The 19806-nt window shown below is 39.8% G+C and overlaps 1 protein-coding gene across 1 annotated transcript in view; it reads right to left on the bottom strand.

Annotated features, from left to right (window-relative positions):
• Positions 1-19806, bottom strand: part of ABI3BP (ABI family member 3 binding protein) — a 1978933-nt gene that overhangs the window by 768697 nt on the left and 1190430 nt on the right. The window contains exons 29-38 of the mRNA XM_085622401.1: positions 19424-19498; positions 18274-18345; positions 13813-13887; positions 13609-13683; positions 6853-6927; positions 6456-6530; positions 5305-5376; positions 3047-3121; positions 2650-2724; positions 1513-1584 (exon numbers count right to left, since the gene is read on the bottom strand). Of these exons, the coding sequence (XP_085478527.1) occupies positions 1513-1584; positions 2650-2724; positions 3047-3121; positions 5305-5376; positions 6456-6530; positions 6853-6927; positions 13609-13683; positions 13813-13887; positions 18274-18345; positions 19424-19498 (741 nt within the window). The remainder of the gene's footprint in view (positions 1-1512; positions 1585-2649; positions 2725-3046; positions 3122-5304; positions 5377-6455; positions 6531-6852; positions 6928-13608; positions 13684-13812; positions 13888-18273; positions 18346-19423; positions 19499-19806) is intronic.

Raw genomic sequence — 19806 nt, 5'->3', positions numbered from 1 at the left:
AGAATTGCTAGAAATGTTGCTCAAAATAGAGTTAGGTGTACAAAATGTACATCATCTGGTGGCTAATAAACTTCTGGTAATGTGCGCAGGGCTGTGCATAAATAATGAGGCAAATATTTATCGAGATACAATGACAGACCTGATCACATACACATTTTCTCTAGATGTCCCAAGGGTGGCCTATGTAAGTGAAATGTTAGCTAAATTGAGCTACATCCCAAGCTGTTGTCTCGTACTAATTCCTCTACTACTAAGATCACGTAAAAATATTGTTGGAAAGTGATGTTTGATCAAAGTAATTCTATATTCAATAGCGCCTTAAGCCCAGGCTACCTACAATTCAGAGAATATTTTTGTCTCAGAACCTCATCTTGATTAAACGGCGTGCAGTAGTGGGAGAGAATTGTATAATGGTTCTTCCTTTGTATTGTTTGCCTTTGAATTGTTTTTTTACAAGATGGGGCAAATTATAGTATAGCTAATGTAATTTCTCTCAATATATAGAAGAGGATGAATTGCATTTTATATTTATATATCCTGCATATGGTCAACTTGGAAAAAGTGAGTTAAGCCTTGTTTAATAAAGTTTGTTTGGTAGGACGGGAAGGCTGGTCAGTGGTAATTCATAACGCTTATGAAAGTGCAATACTACTATACTATGTACATATCACATACTGGAGGCTGACAATCTCTTAACAGCCTGGTTATTTGGTAGCTATTAGTGACTATTTATTTTTACGAAATTTGGTATGACATTGTAATATATGAAGTTGCGAACATTTCTAAACAAGGGTATAACTTAGTTTAATGTATGTTAAACTGAGATGATGTACATTTAAGGACGAGCTCCATCTGAAATATACTATCTCTAATAAAAAATAAGCAGCATTGAAATTTGCTTAGGGTAATCACAAACATGATGGGATGTAGATGAACCAGACAAAGTAGGTGAATACTTTCTAGAAGTGGTGGTTACATACACATTCTTCATTCTTTAATAAGTATCTAGACACATCAACTGCACATTATGTTATATATAATCCTATGGCTCTTGGGAGGAAAAAAGGATTTTCATATTCAGACAAGAGATTAGGAATCATTGTGACTAATGTGATTGGTTGATGGCATCACAGAATTTCTTGATGGGTTCATGCTCAAAGTGAACCATGAACCTCCTGTGACTAAATGTACACCTAAAAGCATACATACTTTATGAAAGACAAAAGCGTTTTTGGTTGCATGCATCTCAAAACAATTATTGTGTGTTTTTGATGCATGTAAATTAACTCTGGGTCTCATTTGAATGTTCATAAACTACAAATCCATTTGGTATTCTCTGCCATGTCTCATGCCTATCGTGTGTCCCACTGGCCTGGTGGAGATCCTGGAGGCCACCAATTACCTGGTGCAAAATAATTACCCCTTTATACCCTGCAATGCCACTGAAGCCATAAAGTCACCTTTGGGAATGAAGAATAATGTATTAGTTTAAGAAAGTCTTTGATTTGTTACCCAAATGGTCTGGCTCCTCAGTTGATAAAATAGTTTTCACTTTTGCAGTTCTTTGGCTTGCTTCATATTGTTCTGTAGGTCAAACAGTTTACAAATTATAGTATTATTTTGAATAATACTAGAGACAACAATCGAAAGAAAGATGTAAATGAAATCAGGGCAGATGGATGATGACTATTCATCAGAATGAATATTGAAAAGTTTATTTGAAAGAAGAAAGGAAAGAAAGATGGTTTGTAGTATGAGTAGCTCTCAAAAAAGCAAGAGTTTCAAATTTTGTAGCAAGAAGCACATTGCAGTTGCAGCCAGTAAGTTCAATACGATAGGATGTACAAGTAGAAATTAATGAAATGTTCAGAGATAGACATTATTGTTTCCTATACTTTAACTGATGTTATCAAATCATTCCTCCAATTAAATGCCTATTTTGTTTTACCATGGATCAACTTTTTCTGAATAGCTGAGATAAACATTATGGCTATTTGGTGCTCCAAGGTGACAGTACGTGTTTCTGCTGAAAAGAAAATAGTAAATGAGCAATATTTTGGTGTGAGATGTATGTGTTGAATAATATCAGAAATTTATAAAATTAGGGCTGGTACAAAAAAGAAGAAATGATCAATTGATTCTGTGTGATTTTTGGCTCCATTCTCTTGAAAAGGACTAATAAAGTATGTGTTAAGCAATAACAAATATAATTGAATTTAACCCAGGATTGCTTGGTATCCCCATGAACATGAGAGCCTCCCTGCCAATCTACAATATGCATGCCTCACGAAAGCTGTGATAGTAAAATGATGATGAAATTGCAAGGTGTTAATGATGATCACGATTTAAAGCAGAACAGGACTGTATGATCAGCAGAGGGAGAAAGGCACAGAAAGAAAAAAGTACATGGCTACTCTAGGTCTCATGCCCCTAAATGCTCCATACTATAAGAATAGGCAGATCATTTTACTTAGCAATGCCGTTACCACTAGGCTTCATTGTCTAGATGAGCATTACAATTTTTTTATAATTAATTAGAATTAAACTTTATGAAGATGAATGAGGTTATAGAAGAAATAGCGGTGGCAGAAAATGATCTTATGGAATGAAGAATAATGTATTGACATCGGAAACATTTAGATTCTTTACCCAATTTTGAGTCCAGCTGCTGACTGGGGGTAACAGTTTTCACTGTTGTTGTTTCATGGCTCACTTCATGTCTTTCTGTTGGCAAAATTGTTGAAGAATGAAGGCAGTATGTTTAAAAAGTCAATGGAGACAATGTCTAAAAGAAAGCTGTGAATGAAGCCCGAAATGTTCAATGATGATATTTCATCAGACTGGAACAAGAAGAGTTTGATTCAAAGAAGAGCGGAAACAATGATTTGCACTATGGTTCCCCCAAAAATCATGAGTTTCCCTATTTTTAGCAGGATGTATATTCTTGTGAAAGCCAGAAAGCTCAGTATGAATGGATAGACAAACAGGAAATAGTTAAATGCTTAAAAGAGATTAGGAAATTACTGATCTAACGCTATCTTTTTACCCTGTGTCGACTCCTGCTGCTCAGCAAAGATATAGGTCACCTCCATTTGAGATTCTGTGGTTAAGGCATGTGTTCCTGTTGGAAGAAATGTTTTTATGAGCAGAAGTTTGGTATGATATTTGTGCATCATAAATGATCTGAAAGCCATAAATAATAGTGTGGTACAAGGAAGAGAAGTCTATTAATAACTTCCTGATGGTTTTACAGTTAAGCTACAGGAAAAGTCCTCACATCATATGAAGAGAGGGTTACCAAAATGGAAGGACTATAAACGTATTTCAGCTTTGCTTAGAATAACTAGGTAAACAAATGAATATCGATCACAGGGCAGTGAAGTTGAATGCTTCTAGAATTGTTCTCCATAACCTGTTCAAGATACAGCAACTATTCACTTTGTGACATCAATATAGATGTTATGACTAAAATGCCCTTCATAAATGATTTTCAGGTTTTCAGAGCTATCGCACAGATTAGTGTCCTTTTACATAATTTGGGATGGTAGAAGTCATTGCTTATCTGGGTGCATGCTTTTGTCTTTCCCCCAGTTAAGAGGGCAAAGATGCAACTGCAGCAATTCTGTGAATCAGCTACACGGAGCTAAAAACCTGACGGACAAGAGCCACTATTAGTTTTTTAGAGCTATATATGGTGAAGACCATGGATGAAGCATTATGTGTGTTAGAATTTGGGAGTATTTGAATATTGAACTCTTAACTTAAGTCTGTAATGCCTCCTCTACAGAGTGTTTATTTCCCCTCAATGTACACTCATTATGTTGCTCAAGATAGAGTTAGGTGTACAAAATGTTAATCATCTGGTTGCTAATAAACTTCTGGTAATCTGGGCAGGGCTGTGCATAAATAATGAGGCAAATATTTATCGAGATACAATGACTGACCTGTTCAAATATACATTTTCTCTAGATTTACCATGGGTGGCCTATGTAAGTGAAATGTTAGCTAATTTGAGCAACATCCTAAGCTGTTGTCTCTTACTAATTCCTCTACTACAATGATCACATAAATATATTTATGGACAGTGATGCTTGATTAAAGTAATTCTGTAGTCAATAGCACCTTACGCCCAGGCTACTTATTTTTTTCTCAGAGCCTCATCTTGATTAAACAGCATGCTTTAGTTGGAGAGGATGGTGTACTGGTTGTTCATTTGGATTGTTTGCCTTTGAATTGTTTTTTTACAAGATGGGGCAAATCATAGTATAGCTAATGTAATTTCTCCCAATATAAAGAAGAGGATGAATTGCATTTTATATTTATATATCCTGCCAATGATCAACTTGGAAAAAGTGAGTTAAGCCTCTTTTAATAAAGTTTGTTTGGTATGATGAGAAGGCTGGTCAGTGGTAATTCACAAAGCTTATGAAAGTGCAATACTACTTTACTATGTACATATCACAAACAGGAGGCCGTCAGAATCTCTTTACAGCATGCTTATTTGGTAGTATTAGTGGCTATGTATTTTTAAGAAATTTGGTATGACATTGTAATATATGAAGTTGCGAACATTTCTAAACAAGGGGATAACTTAGTTTAATGTATGTTAAACTGAGATGATGTACATTTAAGGAAGTGCTCCATCTGAAATATATTATCTCTGATAAAAAATTTGCAGCATTGAAATTTACTTAGGATAATCACAAACATGATGGGATATAGATGAACCAGACAAAGTAGGTGAATACTTTCCAGAAGTGGTGGTTATATGCACATTTCCTCATTCTTTAATAAGTAACTAGACACATCAACTGCACATTATGTTATATATATTCCTATGGCTCTTGGGAGGAAAAAACGGATTTTCATATTCAGACAAGAGATAAGGAATCATTGTGACTAATGTGATTGATAGCATCACAGAATTTCTTGATGGGTACATTCTCAAAGTGAACCATGAACCTCCTGTGACTAAAAGTACACCTAAAAGCATACACACTTTATGAAAGACAAAAGCTTTTTTGGTTGCATGCATCTCAAAACAATTATTGTGTTTTTTTATGCATGTAAATTAACTCTGGGTCTCAGTTGAATGTTCATAAACTACAAATCCATGTGTTATTCTCTACCAAGCCTCATGCCTATCGTGTGTCCCACTGGCATCGTGGAGATTCTGGAGGCCACCAATTACCTGGTGCAAAATAATGACTCCTTTATACCCTGCAATGCAGCAACTGAAACCATAAAGTCACATTTGGGAATAAAGAATAATGTATTGGTTGAAGAAAGTCTTTGATTTGTTACCCAAATGGTCTGGTTCCTCAGTGGATGAACTAGTTTTCACTTTTGAAGTTCCTTGGCTCGCTTCATATTGTTCTGTAGGTCAAACAGTTAACAAATTATAGTATTATTTTGAATAATAGTAGAGAAAACAATTGAAAGAAAGATGTAAATAAAGTCAGGGAAGTTGGATGATGACTTCTCATCAGAATGAATATTGAAGAATTTAATTGGAAGAAAAAAAGGAAAGAAAGATGGTTTGTTGTATAAGTAGCCCTCAAAAAAGCAAGAGTTTCACATTTTTTAGCAAGAAGCACATTGCAGTCGCAGCCAGTAAGTTCAATACGATAGGATGTACAAGTAGAAAATAATGAAATGTTCAGAAAGAGACATCATTGTTTCCTATACTTTAGCTGATGTTATTAAATCATTCCTCCAATTAAATGCCTATTTTGTTTTACCTTGGATCAACTCTCGCTACGTAGCTGAGATAAAGGTTATAGCTATTTGGTGCTCTAAGGTGATAGTACGTGTTTCTGCTGAAAAGAGAATAGTAAAGGAGCAATTTTATGGTGTGAGATGTATGTATTGAAAAACATCGGAAATTTATAAAATTAGGTCTGATACAAAAAGAGAAGAAATGATCAATTGCTTCCCTGTGGTTTTACGCTCCATTCTCTTGAAAAGGACTAATAAAGTATGTGTTAAGCAAAAACAAATATAATTGAATTTAACCCAGGATTGCTTGGTATCTCCGTGAACATAAGAGCACACAGAATAACCTCCCTGCCAATGTACAAAATGCATGCCTCACGAAAGCTGTGATAGTTCAATGATGATGAAATTGCAAGGTGTTAATGATGATCCCGACTTAATGCAGAACCAGACAGTGTTATCAGCAGAGGGAGAAAGACACAGAAGGAAAAAAGTACATGGCTACTCTTGGTCTCACGTCCCTAAATGCTCCACACTATAAGAATAGGCAGATCATTTTACTTAGCAATGCCGTTACCACCAGGCTTCATTGTCTAGAGGAGCATTCAAATCACATTATCATTAATGAGAATAAAACTTTATGAAGATGAAAGAGGTTATGGAAGAAATGGCGGTGGCAGAAAATGATCTTATGGAATGAAGAATAATGATTTTGCGGCGAAAACATTTAAATTCTTTACCTAATTTTGTGTCCAGCTGCTGAGTTAAGGTAACAGTTTTCACTGTTGTTGTTTCATGGCTCCCTTCATGTCTTTCTGTTGGCAAAATTGGTAAAGAATGAAGGCTCTATGTTTAAAAAGTAAATGGAGACAATGTCTGAAAGAAAGCCGTGAATGAAGCCTGAGAAGTTCAATGATGATATTTCATCAGACTGGAACAAGAAGTGTTTGATCCAAAAAAGAGTGGAAAAAATGCTTTGCACTATGTTTCCCCCAAAAATCATGTGTTTCCCTATTTTTAGCACGATGTATATTATTGTGAAAGCCAGAAAGCTCCGTATGAATAGATAGACAAACAGGAAATAGTTAAATGTTTAAAAGAGCTTAGTATATTACTGATCTCATATTATCTTTTTACCCTGTGTCGACTCCTGCTGCTCAGCAGACATATAGGTTGCCACCATTTGAGATTCTGTGGTGATTGCATGAGTTTCTGCTGGAAGAAATGTTTTTATGAGCAGGAGTTTGGTATGACATTTGTGCATTAAAAATGATCTGAAGCCATAAACAAAAGCGTGGTACAAAGAAGAGAACGTCTTTAAAATCTTCCTGATGGTTTTACAGTTAAGCTACATGAAAAGTCCTCTCATCATATACGGAGAGGGATACCAAAATGCACTGACTATGAACTTATTTCAGCTTTGCTTAGAATCACTTGGTAAACAAATGAAATCGTTCACCTTCACCGGGCACTGAGGTTGATTGCTTCCAGAACTGTTCTCCATACCCTGTTCAAAATACAGCAACTATTTACTTTGTTACATCAATATAGATGACACATACCATACTGGAGAAAACTGAGAATGGATTTTCTATTTTGAATTAAAAAAATGAATAAATCTGATCAATGTTTTTCCACGTAGTTGTTTAAGACTTTGGAAATGCGTTCACTGCTCACTATTGTGTCATGCTACTCAGTCAAAATAAATATTTAATTTTTGAAGGTCCCTTTGGTTATGTGTCTTTTGGGCTGTTTGAAAAACACATCATTATAATGTGTGTTTTGTAAAATGATCCTCAATGTTCATGCTATCATAAAAGCTTTGGCAGCTCAATGTTGAGGACTTTACATAATGTTAATGTTGGTCATTAGCTAAAATCCTACAAATGGGTTTTATATCCACACCACAAATATGCAAATAAATACATACACAAATGTATCCAGTCATGCTATTACCAAAAGGGATATTTATCAGTAAAATATTGTATTTACAGTGCAGTAACAATTCAATAACTAGAGACCTCTTATATAACAGGTTCAGTGTATGCTTGTTTGGACCATCTATATTATTATTATTTAATCTTTATTTCGGCCGATTTGGCCATAAAAGATGTACAAAAGAAGCACATGAACATGTAAAACCATCAGAGAAAGTAATCAGGAAACACATCAGATAAAAGACCATACAATTAAAATTAGAACTTGAAATTAGGTGGGAGCCTGCGACTTTAAAATACGGGTGCGAATATGCCAGACATTAGTGAGAAATTTGGCTAGTGCAAACACAATTGGACCTGAAACATCAGTTTTTAAAATTCTATACACCGGGAGGTACTCCCTAAAACCAAGGTTTCTAATGAGTGGTAGGAGCCAATATTTCCTGGCGGCCTTGTAAGTTGGACAAAACAAGACCACATGCAGATCGCTTTCCTCTGCTCCCACACATGCCGGACATAGCTTGGTAGATGGCAGTGTTGACCAGGAGCAGGTGTAGGATCGCAGAGGCAATGTGCCATATCTCCATTGGAGAAATAGCTTCCTGGCCAACACAGGAGACATAGCGTCCAAAACCCTCTCCAGCCGATATGAGTCCTTACTTTGCGCGAATACAAATGTTAAAGACCCCTCATCCTTGCAGTCTAAGGCCATAGATAATTTCTGCTCGTGATAAGCACTGACCAGAGCTCTTCGTGGGATCCTTAGTGAGGCATTAGCAGGATCCGACCACAGGTCGGGGAGCCCCAATCCCGTACAGGACTTTTTTATATATTTTATCCACGGGATCTGTAGAGCTTTAGGGTGGGTTAGAAACTCCCTCAGTTCCGCCCTATACGAAGAAAGTTTTTCGCTGCTCCATAGCCTTCGCCAGTAGACTATGGGTCTGAGACCTAGTTCATCTGTTAATGGTCTCAGCCCCAGGTCCATCCTCAGGGGGAGGAGCGGGGTACTGGACGGGAGTGCTACTATCTGTCTAATGAAGTTGTTCTCAGTTATAGACAAGCTGCAGGAAGCTGTGTGACCCCACATTTCCGCCCCGTACATCAGAGCTCCTCTTGCCTGAGCCTTGTATATCTGGATAAGCGGCCCCAGCGGTCGATATGTCGAGCTTTTCATCAACCGAACAATGCCGCCAGTGGTCTGCACTAATTTAAGATTAACCCTAGTCTGGTGGGTTCCCCAAGACATGGTTTCATTCAACGTTACACCTAGATATTCAAAGGTGGAGACTCTCTCTAAACGTGATGCTCCCAGTAAAGGGTTCGGGCGTGATCTTGGGGTTGGGTTCAGGACCATAAACTTGGTTTTGGTAGAATTAATTTCTAACCCCCTATCTGTGCAGAAAGCCACAAAAGAATCAAGGATCCTCTGTATCCCCATGGGAGTTTTGGACAGCAGCAGGGTGTCATCTGCAAACATAATTGCAGGCACCCTGCTGCCATTCAATTTTGGGGCATCAGTGTATTCAGTTCCATTGAGATGGGCGATTACCCCGTTGACGAAGAGGCAGAACAGGGTCGGTGCCAATACACAGCCCTGTCTAACCCCCCTGTCAACGGGGAATCTGTCCGTTAGTTCCCCAAGTTTCCCGCACCTGACCCGGGCATAGTTATTATGGTGCAATCTCTTTAAAATTATCAGGATGTCTGGGGGGACCCCCATCTCAGCCAGAACACTCCAGAGTTTTCCTCTGGGCACGAGGTCAAAGGCAGCCCTCAGGTCCACAAATATAGTGTATAAACTACCCCCTTCCAATATTGCTGCCCTCCAGTAGATAACGTTCAGACGGAAAACCTGATCCACTGTGGAGACTCCCTTTCTAAATCCCGCCTGGTACGGACTGAGGGCGCCTGTTTCCTCCACCCAGTCCTGAAGCCGATTCAGCAGAATCCTGCCAAACAGCTTCTGTGAAACGTCAATTAAACTGATTGGTCTATAGTTGGCTGGGAGCAGGGGCGAGCCCTTTTTAAATATAGGAACCACCTCTGCCCCCAGCCAAGTACTCGGAATTTCCATGCCACGTAAGACTCCATTAAACACAGCAGCCAGATAGGGGACCCATACACCGGGCTCCTGCTTGAACAGGTCCCCGGGCAGGCCATCCAGACCTGGCGCCTTTCCGCCTTTAAGTCCCATTAATGCTACCTTCACCTCGCCCACTGTTATCAAATCCCCGCCATACTCTGCCAGTCCAGTACCGATGTCAATCTTAGTTACTCCCAGCTCAGAACTGTAGAGAGACTGGAAGTGTGCCTGCCACACCCCTGCTGCAATATTTGGCTCTATTGCCGAAAGGAGGTTCCCCGACCCCCCGTTTACTACTCTCCAAAACGTTCGGTGGTCTCTTACTGCGAGGGAAGTGGTGAGCTCCTCCCACTGGTTCTCCTCCCATTCGGTTTTAGCATGGGTAACCAGTTTTTTATAAGCCCGTCTATTTTCTCGCAGCTTCTCTCTGCCTGTTCCCTCCTTGATGCTTCTAAGGAGTTCTCCCTTTGCCTTCCTGCAGGCTGCATTGTACCATAGGGCCTTATGTTGCTGGGTCCTCCTCTGATTCTGAACCCTGCTAAAAAGCTCAGAAGCCGCTCCCTTTATAAGGTCCTCATGAGCCTGATATAATTTCTCATGATGGTCTGTATTGCCCACATCATTGGCTAGCTCTCCCACTTTTTCCAAAATAGGGATTAAACCTGCGTAGAGCTTCGAAAGTTTCACTTGGCTCGTAGCTAGTTTATCCCACCTGATTCTTCTCCTGTTATTATCTAATAGTAGTTCAGGGTTGAACTCCTCCATGGTTGTTGTGGAGGCCTTTAGCCCAGGATGGCTAAGATCGAGTTCAAGGGCGTTATGGTCACTATCCAATCTCTCCACAACCCTAAAGTCCAAGATAGAAGACCAGTTCACTATCTGCACAAGGGCATAGTCCAAGCGGGACTCTCTTCCCAGTCTGTTGTACGTGGTTTTGCTTGGTACATCAGACTTAATACGTCCATTGCAGGCTCTAATTCCATGCTTTAGGGTAAGGGCAGTAATCTGCAATGCCACAGGCGTCCATACCTTTGGGGAAGGTCCTACGACAGAGGGTACTGACCACCTGAACTCTTCTTCCATGGGAAATCCCTCTACGAGGCCGACCAGCGGCTCGAAATGGGAATTTAAATCCCCTCCCACTATATAAGGAATGTCTCTTGGCATTTCCGCTAAGTATACTGAAAGCTCCTCTATAGTGGGACCATCTATATCACTCCACTGCCGTTTCGGCTAGGTGTGCTTTAAACAAATACCATTTACATACACAAAATTGAACCTTCGAAGCGGTAATGGGAAGGAAACCCTTTGAGGATGAACTGATTTAAAGAAGTACTTATGGTGACAGATGATGATATTTGGGAATAATTAAAAAAATATTGGATGAGGAAAATTAGAGTTTCTGTACCCAGTTTTAGGTCTGGACACTAAGAGGAGACAGTTGTTTTCATTGTTGTTTTTTCTTGGGTCATTTGTTTTTTCTCTGTTAAGTAAAGAGTCCACTAATGAATATATTCTTAAATGAAGACTTCATGCAAATGCTTGATAAAAAGTTGTAAACAAAGATAGTCGGGTTGTGTGGTTTTCCTTTTACTGGAGAACAGAAGAAAAGCCCTATTTCGAGAAGATTGAAGAGTACTCTTTGAAAAATTTTACTTTCTCCAAATTAAACAGCATTATCCTTGGCAATTGGTGCATTTTGTTACTATCTAGATGCTCAAAATGACCATACTAGACTTGGTGATAGAGTAATAGTTTAGAATGATACTCTGTTGAATACATAGCGTTAGAAAATGACTTATATACTGAAATAAATCTAATATTTTATCCTCTGTTGTCTCTGGCTGTTGGTTGTGATAAATGGTATATCTTTCTCTATATCTTTCAGAGGATCTGTAGGCTTTGAATGCTTTTCTCTTAGAGGAAAACACTAAATTGTGCATGTCCCCTGTTCCTGAGTCTCTTCTTCCACCTCTTCTTGCTTTCTGCCTCCTGTGTCATTTTTTACATGCCCTGTTTACTGCCTTCTCCATTCTTCTGATGCCTCTTAGCATCCAATTACCCCTGTGACTTCTTTTCAGCATCCCACACAGAATTTCTGTTCTTCTTCCTTCCTCATTCAATAGCACTTTTTCAAAATAAATTGTATTGTTGTTTTTATCAATAGAAATACAGAATCAGCAAATTTGGAAACAACAGCCATCGTCAATTTTGTGACAGGTAGGGCAGAAAGTTACAGGTGATGCAAATCAATATCAAAGCGAGACTATGTCCCTATCGCACATTAACATGTACCAATGATACGATCAACAATCTTGATAGGAAACGGGTCAGTCACCCTTACAGTTTTCTGACCCATCCACATCTGATGAGGAGGGTGAACGTGAGCCCTCAGGGTCCATGAATCTGGCTAGGAGTCCTGTCCACACCTCCAAGTCCTCCACAACCTTGTCATCACTCCTACAGTGCTTCAGACATACCTCTTCAGTCACTGCAATTACAACCACATCCACAACCCATCGCTCCACACTCTGCCCCTGCTGGCCCATCCATGTGATTGCTACCCGCTGGCCCCGAAAGGTCAGCGACGTGGCCGGAGCCACCAGAAACATAGCTCACAGCTCCTGAACTTTGGTCGAAATACTAGCATACTGAAGGAACAATCATGGTCCAATTTGAAAACTGACTTGTGCTGCCTCAAAGGTAATTCATTCCTCATTGGGGAACAGGTTCCCCCAATGTTTCGCAGCCACGCTCTACCTCCATACCAAGACTTCCACTGATTCTGGCAACACCCGGAAGTTCGGAAAATCCCAGCATACAAAGTCCCTGAAGAAGGTGGCTCTAGCCAGGACCACCGACACTGTGCATTCCCATATGGAAGAAGTGTGTCCTATGATGATAGGGACCATGCCACACTTCGGCCCCCGGTCATCAGTTGAGAAGAGAGGCGACCCTTGACGTGTTTGCCAACAGCGATCTCTCCTAGTTGCCCTCCTCCACATACCAATGTGCAGCACACTGGACCTGGGAGGCCAAATAATATTGTTCCAGATTAGAAACAGTGAATCCCCCTTCCTCCAATGGCCCACATTTGAAGTCCCTAGTCACTCTACTGTGTCCCCTAGCCCAGATTAGTGTGGTAAGGAGCAAATGTAGCTACCAAAACACCAACTGGTTTAAAAAATTAAAAGCATGCTTAAGCAAATATACACATCTTGGTAAGAACACCATCTTGGAGATAGCCTCCTGACCCAAGAACGAGAGAGGGAGTGAGTTCCAAAACTAAACAGAGGAGTGAAGACCCTCCATAACCCATCCGATATTAGCATTAGTGGGACGTGGAGCATCTCAGGGTGAATGAAAGTATGGAAGTACTTGCGGTGGCAGATCATGATATTTGGGAAAATGGAAAAAAGATTTTGGCTGAGGAAAATCTTACACTTCTTACCCCCCTTTTGAGCCTGGATGCTTAGTGAAGTCAATTGTTTTCATTTTTGCAAATCCTGTGTTACTTGAGCATTTTCTTTTAGAAAGTAAGTTGATCAATGTACATGTTCTTTAGCAAAAATATGTAGGCAATGCCAGAAAATGCGTTAATGAAAGGTAAGCATTTTGAACGATGCATCTTTTATCAGGCCCCAGAAACAAGAGCACGATTCAAAGGAAAATGAAGGAAAGATTCTGATACACACTGGTTTCTCAAGATACAAAATGCAATTGCTCTTAGCAATGGGCACAGTATGGCACCATCCAAAAAGGTCAACATCACAAAGTTTGCATGCAAGATATCGTGATAACAATGAGAAGCTATTGTTGATTTGCTATTAGAACATGATTGATCTAGGGAAATAAAAACTTTCTTTTTACCCTGTGTTTTATCGTGCTGCTCAGTTGAGATGAATTGAATGACTTTGTAAGGTTCTGAGGTTGATGAATGTGTTTCTGATGGAAGAAAAGAATAAACGAGTATTGATATTCTTGCGTGCATGATATAGTGATAAGAATGAGATGCTATTGTTTATTTGGAGTTACAGCATGATTGATCTACAAAAATAAAAAGTTTATTTTTACCATGTGTTTTATCTTGCTGCTCAGTTGAGATAAATATTATGGCTTTGTAAGGTTCCGAGGTTGGTGAATGTGTTTCTGATGGAAGAAAGGAATAAACGATTAACAGAATATGTTAAGACAGGTTTGAACTAAATGATTAGTAAACCATCAAAGCAGGGCTCAAGCAAAAAAGAATATTTGGTATTAGAGAGTTTCACATTAAAGTCACTTAAAAATGGAAACAGCAGGTTTGGGGGCAAAAAAGGAAGAAAAGATAATGATTGGTTCTGGTCGACTTTCTTGCGTATGTTTTGGCCACTGCTTTTGCATGCTGAGTCAAGTCAAGTGAAGTTAACTTTATTGTATCAGCAGTTATGCCATAACATTTGAAAACATTCCCTACAATTCATAATATACAAACCTGTCTAGGAAATAATCCTGCTCCACACTAAAATCATCAGACAGTATGGGCATTTGCATGTTCATTTGATAACATTTTGGAGGTGGGGAGAACTTTCCATCCTGGGAATTAACTATGATTGCGTAATTTTCAAACACGAAGATAGGTCTTTATCAAGCAGTTACAGATTGATTTGCCTCCTTGATGCAGTGAGTAATCTGCTTGATGTGGTCTCGGCCACGAAGCCCCAATCTTTCCTCATTGCCATTAGAGACTTACGAGCAGGGTTTGAACCCTTTGTGGGGACAGTCGTGCAATGTCTGATGGTATATGGTGCTGCCAACTTAATCAATCAATCAATCAAACATTTGTAGAGCGCACTACATACCCGTGAGGGTCTCAAGGCGCTGGGGGGGTGGTGGGGGGGGGGGGGGTTGCGCTACTGATCGAACAGCCAGGTCTTGAGTAGCCTCCTGAAGGTCAGCAGGTCTTGGGTCTGTCGTAGGCTCAGTGGGAGGGTGTTCCAGGTCTTGGCGGCGAGGTGGGAGAAGGACCTTCCGCCGGTGGTTGTTCTTTGGATGCGCGGGACGGTGTGTTTATTTACACAAATATGATACTTTCTTCGTTGTTTTGACTAAAATGCCCTTCATCATGATTTTCAGAGCTATTGCACAGAGTTGTTTCATTTTACATAAAGTGCCTTTGGGTTGGTAGAAGTCATTGCTTATCTGGGTGCATGCTTTTGTCTTTCCCACAGTCAAGAGAACAAAGGTGCAACAGCAGCAATTCTGGGAATCAGCTACACTGAGCTAAAAACCTGACGGCCACTATCAGTTTTTTAAGCTATATATGGTGAAGTCCATGGATGAAGCATTAGGTGGGTTAGAATTGTGGAGTCATTTGAATATTGAACTGTTAACTTAAGTCCGTAATGCATCCTCTACAGAGTGTTTATTTCCCCGCAATTTACACTCATGATGTTGCTCAAGATAGAGTTAGGTGTACAAAATGTAAATCATTTGGTTGCTAATAAACTTATGGTAATGTGGGCATGACTGTGTATAAATAATTAGGCAAATATTTTCGAGATACAATGACTGACCTGTTCAAATATAAATTTTCTCTATATTTCCCATGGGTGGCCTATGTAAAGGAAATGCAAGCTAATATGAGCTACATCTCAAGCTGATTTCTCGTATTAATTCCTCTACTACAAGATCACGTAAAAATATTGGTGGAAAGTTATGCTTGATTAAAGTAATTCTATAATCAATAGTGCCTTAAGCCCAGGCTACTTAAAACACAGCAAATACTTTTGTCTCAGAACGTCATCTTGATCAAACAGCGTGCATTAGTAGGATACTATTGTATACTAGTTGTTCATTTGGATTGCTTGCCTTGGAGTTGTTTTATTACAAGATGGGGAAAATCCTAGTATAGCTAATGTCATTCCTCAACATATATGAATTTGAATTTAATTTGAATGGGGATTTGTAAAGCGCGTAGCTACCCTAGGGCGTCCCAGCACTGAATTGACCTATAGTTCCAGAGGGGGGTAGAAGAAGTGGAAGATTATGGGAAGAGCCAAGTTTTTAGTTGCCTACGAAAGGCCAAAAGATTGTATTCTCTCTGCATGGAAAGTGGGAGAGCGTTCCACAGTTTTGGGGGGTTGTAGGAAAACAAGCGCCCCCCGGATAGGGCCTTTTTTATTCTAGGAACGCTGGCCAGGGAAAGGGAGTCTGATCTGAGTTGTTTGTTAGAGTGATGGGGTTTGACGATGGATCTCAGAATCGGAGGGCCTCTGCCTTGCATTATTTTGTGTGAAATGCATAAGGTCTTAAAGGTGATCCTTTCTTTAACCGGAAGCCAATGCAGACTTTTGAGTGCTGGTTTAGCAGAGCATCTCGGTTTGGTTCCGGTTAAGAGTCTGGCAGCAGCATTCTGAGCGCATTGCAGTGTGTAAATGACTGATGCCGGTGCCCCCAGGTACAGGACGTTGCCGTAGTCCAGTCTGGAGTTCACCAACCCCTGCAACAGCAGTTTCCTCGATTGGAAGGGGATCAGATGGAAGATTTTTCGCGCCATTCGAATAAGGCCGAAGCAAGTGCCCGTGGTTTTTCTGGCCTGAGTTTTGAAGTTGAGGTCTTGATCCAGCCAGATGCCAAGGCTTTTGACTTCGGGTTTGGGGGTAGGAGGTGAGCCCATGCATGGCGGCCAAGAAAGGGATGGAGGGAGTTTGCGTGGATTTCCCAGGAGAAGTATCTCGGATTTTTCTCCATTTAATTTTAATCGAGATTCACACATCCAGTGGAAGACGTTCTCGAGACACCTTGCCAGATTGTCTAGGCTTTTGCTCAACTGGTTTATAGAGACCACCAGCTGGGTGTCATCGGCATACATGACTGTTTTTATGCCGAATGGGGAAATAATGTCCTCTAGAGGGGACATGTAGACGTTAAAAAGTGTGGGGCTCAGGGAGGAGCCCTGGGGGAACCCCACACTGTAGTGGCAGGGCTTTGGACACGGCTGTTCCATCCGACACTTGGAAGGTTCTTCCTTCCAGGAAGGATTTGATCCAGGACAGGGCGGAGCCGGAGACTCCTACCAAACTTAGCCGGTGGATGAGGATGGCATGATCCACCGTGTCGAAGGCGGCACTCAGGTCGAGGAGGATCACTGCCACTGATCCTCCTGCATCTATGATGGTTCTTGCCTCTTCGACCACGGCTAGCAGAGCGGTGTCAGTTCCCTGTCCAGGTCTAAACCCTGTCTGAGATTGGCGCAGGAGTTTATTGGATTCTAGGAAATTGGAAAGTTGGTGGTTGACAATTCGTTCGGCCACTTTGCTGATAGCCGGAAGAAGAGAGATGGGTCTGAAGTTGGTTAGGTCCGTGGGATCAAGGTGGGGTTTTTTAAGAAGAGCCCTGACTGTGGCTTTCTTCCAGTTGGCTGGAACAGAGCCTAGTGCGAAAGAGGCGTTAATGAGGTGGGTCAGAGGAGGGGCAACAGTGGAGGCGACCACATCGAGAAGATAGAGAAGATAATCTTCATTTTATATTTATATATCCTGAATATGGTCAACTTGGAAAAAGTGAGTTAAACCTCTTTTTATACAGTTTGTTTTGCTATGATGGGAAGGATGGTACGTGGTAATTCATAACGCTTATGAAAGTGCAATACTACTTACTATGTACATATCACATACAGGAGGCTGACCGAATCTCTTAACAGCCTGGTTATTTGGTAGCTATTAGTGACTATGTATTTTTACGAAATTTGGTATGACATCGTAACATATGAAGTTGCAAACTTTTCTAATCAATGGGATAACTTATTTTAATGTATGTGAAACTGAGATGAGGTACATTTAAGGACGTGCTCCTTCTGAAATATACTATCTCTAATAAAAAATAAGCAGCATTGAAATTTGCTTAGGATAATCACAAACATGGTGGGATGTAGATAAACCAGACAAAGTAGGTGAATGCTTTCCAGAAGTGGTGGTTACATGCACATTTCCTCATTCTTTAATAAGTATCTAGATACATCAACATCACATTATGTTACATATAAGGGAAAACAACTCCGCTCGTACGTGTTGTTTTGATGAACATATACCTATGGCTCTTTGGAGGAAAAAAGGATTTTCATATTCAGAAACGTGATGAGGAATCGTTATGACTAATGTGATTGGTTGATGGCATCACAGAAATTGATGGGTTCATGCTCAAAGTGAACCATGAACCTCCTGTGACTAAAGGTACACCTAAAAGTATACAGATTTTCTGAAAGACAAAAGCTTTCTTGGTTGCATGCATTTTAAAACACTTATTGTGTGTTTTTGAGGCATGTAAATTAACTCTGGTCTCATTTGACTGTTCATAAACTAGAAATCCATTTGTTATTCTCTGCCAAGCCTCATTCCCATTGTGTGTCCCACTGGCAATGTGTAGATCCTGGCAGCCACCAATTATCTGGTGCAGACTAAAGGTCCCTGTATATCCTGCAATGCCACTGAAACCATAAAGTCACCTGGGCATAAAGAATAATGTATTGATTGACAAAAGTCTTTGATTTGTTACCCAAATGGTCTGGCTCCTCAGTGGATGAAATAGTTTTCACTTTTGCAGTTCCTTGGCTCGCTTTATGTTGTTCTGTAGGTTAAATAATGAACAAATGATAGTATTATTTTGAATAATACCAGAGACAACAATTGAAATAAAGAAGTAAATGAAGTCTGGGAAGTAGGATGATGACTATTCACAAGAATTAATATTGAACAGTGTAATTGAAAGAAGAAAGGAAAGAAAGATGGTTTGTTGTATGAGTAGCCCTCAAAAAAGCAAGAGTTAATTTTTTTTTAGCAAGAAGCAAATTGCAGTCAGCAGCCAGTAAGTTCAATACGATAGGATGTACAAGTAGAAAATAATGAAATGCTCAGAAAGAGACATCATGGTTTCCTATACTTTAGCTGATGTTATTAAATCATTCCTCCAATTAAATGCCTATTTTGTTTTACCTTGGATCATCTCTCTCTGCTTAACTGAGATAAAGGTTATGACTATTTGGTGCACTAAGGTGATTGTACGTGTTTCTGCTGAAAAGAAAATAGTAAATGAGCAATCTTTTGGTGTGAGATGTATGCGTTGAATTATTTCAGAAATGTATAAAATTAGGGCTGGTAAAAAAAAGAAGAAATGATCAATTGCTTCCGTGTGGTTTTACGCTCCATTCTCTTGAAAAGGACTAATAAAGTATGTGTTAAGCAATAACAAATATAATTGAATTTAACCCAGGATTGCTTGGTATCCCCATGAACATATGAGCACATAGAATAAGCTCCCTGCCAATCTACAATATGCATGCCTCACGAAAGCTGTGATAGTTCAATGATGATGAAATTGCAAGGTGCTAATGATGATCACGATTTAATGCAGAACCGGGCTGTGTTATCAGCAGAGGGAGAAAGGCACAGAAAGAAAAAAGTACATGGCTACTCTTAGTCTCATGTCCCTAAATGCTCCACACTATGAGAATAGGCAGATCATTTTACTTAGCAATGCCATTACCACCAGGCTTCATTGTCTAGAGGAGTATTCAAATCACATTATCATTAATGAGAATGAAACTTGATGAAGATGAATGAGGTTATAGAGGAAATAGCGGTGGAAGAAAATGAATCTATGGAATGAAGAATAATGTATTGTCGGCGGAAACATTTAGATTCTTTACCCAATTTTGTGTCCAGCTGCTGAGTGGGGGTAACAGTTTTTACTGTTGTTGTTTCTTGGCCCACTTCATGTCTTTCTGTTGGAAAAATTGTTAAAGAATGAAGGCAGTATGTTTAAAAAGTAAATGGAGACAATGTCTGAAAGAAAGCTGTGAATGAAGCCTGAGAAGTTCAATGATGATATTTCATCAGATTGGAACAAGAAGAGTTTGATTCAAAGAAGAGTGGAAACAATTATTTGCACTATGGTTCTCCCAAACATCATGAGTTTCCCTATTGTTAGCATGATGTATGTTATGGTGGAAGCCAGAAAGCTCAGTTTGAATGGATAGACAAAAAGAAAATAGTTAAAAGTAAATTACTGCTCAAATGTTATCTTTTTCCC

Source organism: Triturus cristatus, chromosome 8 (genome assembly GCF_964204655.1).
Source record: "Triturus cristatus chromosome 8, aTriCri1.1, whole genome shotgun sequence".
Lineage (NCBI taxonomy): Eukaryota > Metazoa > Chordata > Amphibia > Caudata > Salamandridae > Triturus > Triturus cristatus.
This window is presented reverse-complemented; position numbering and strand designations above follow the sequence as displayed.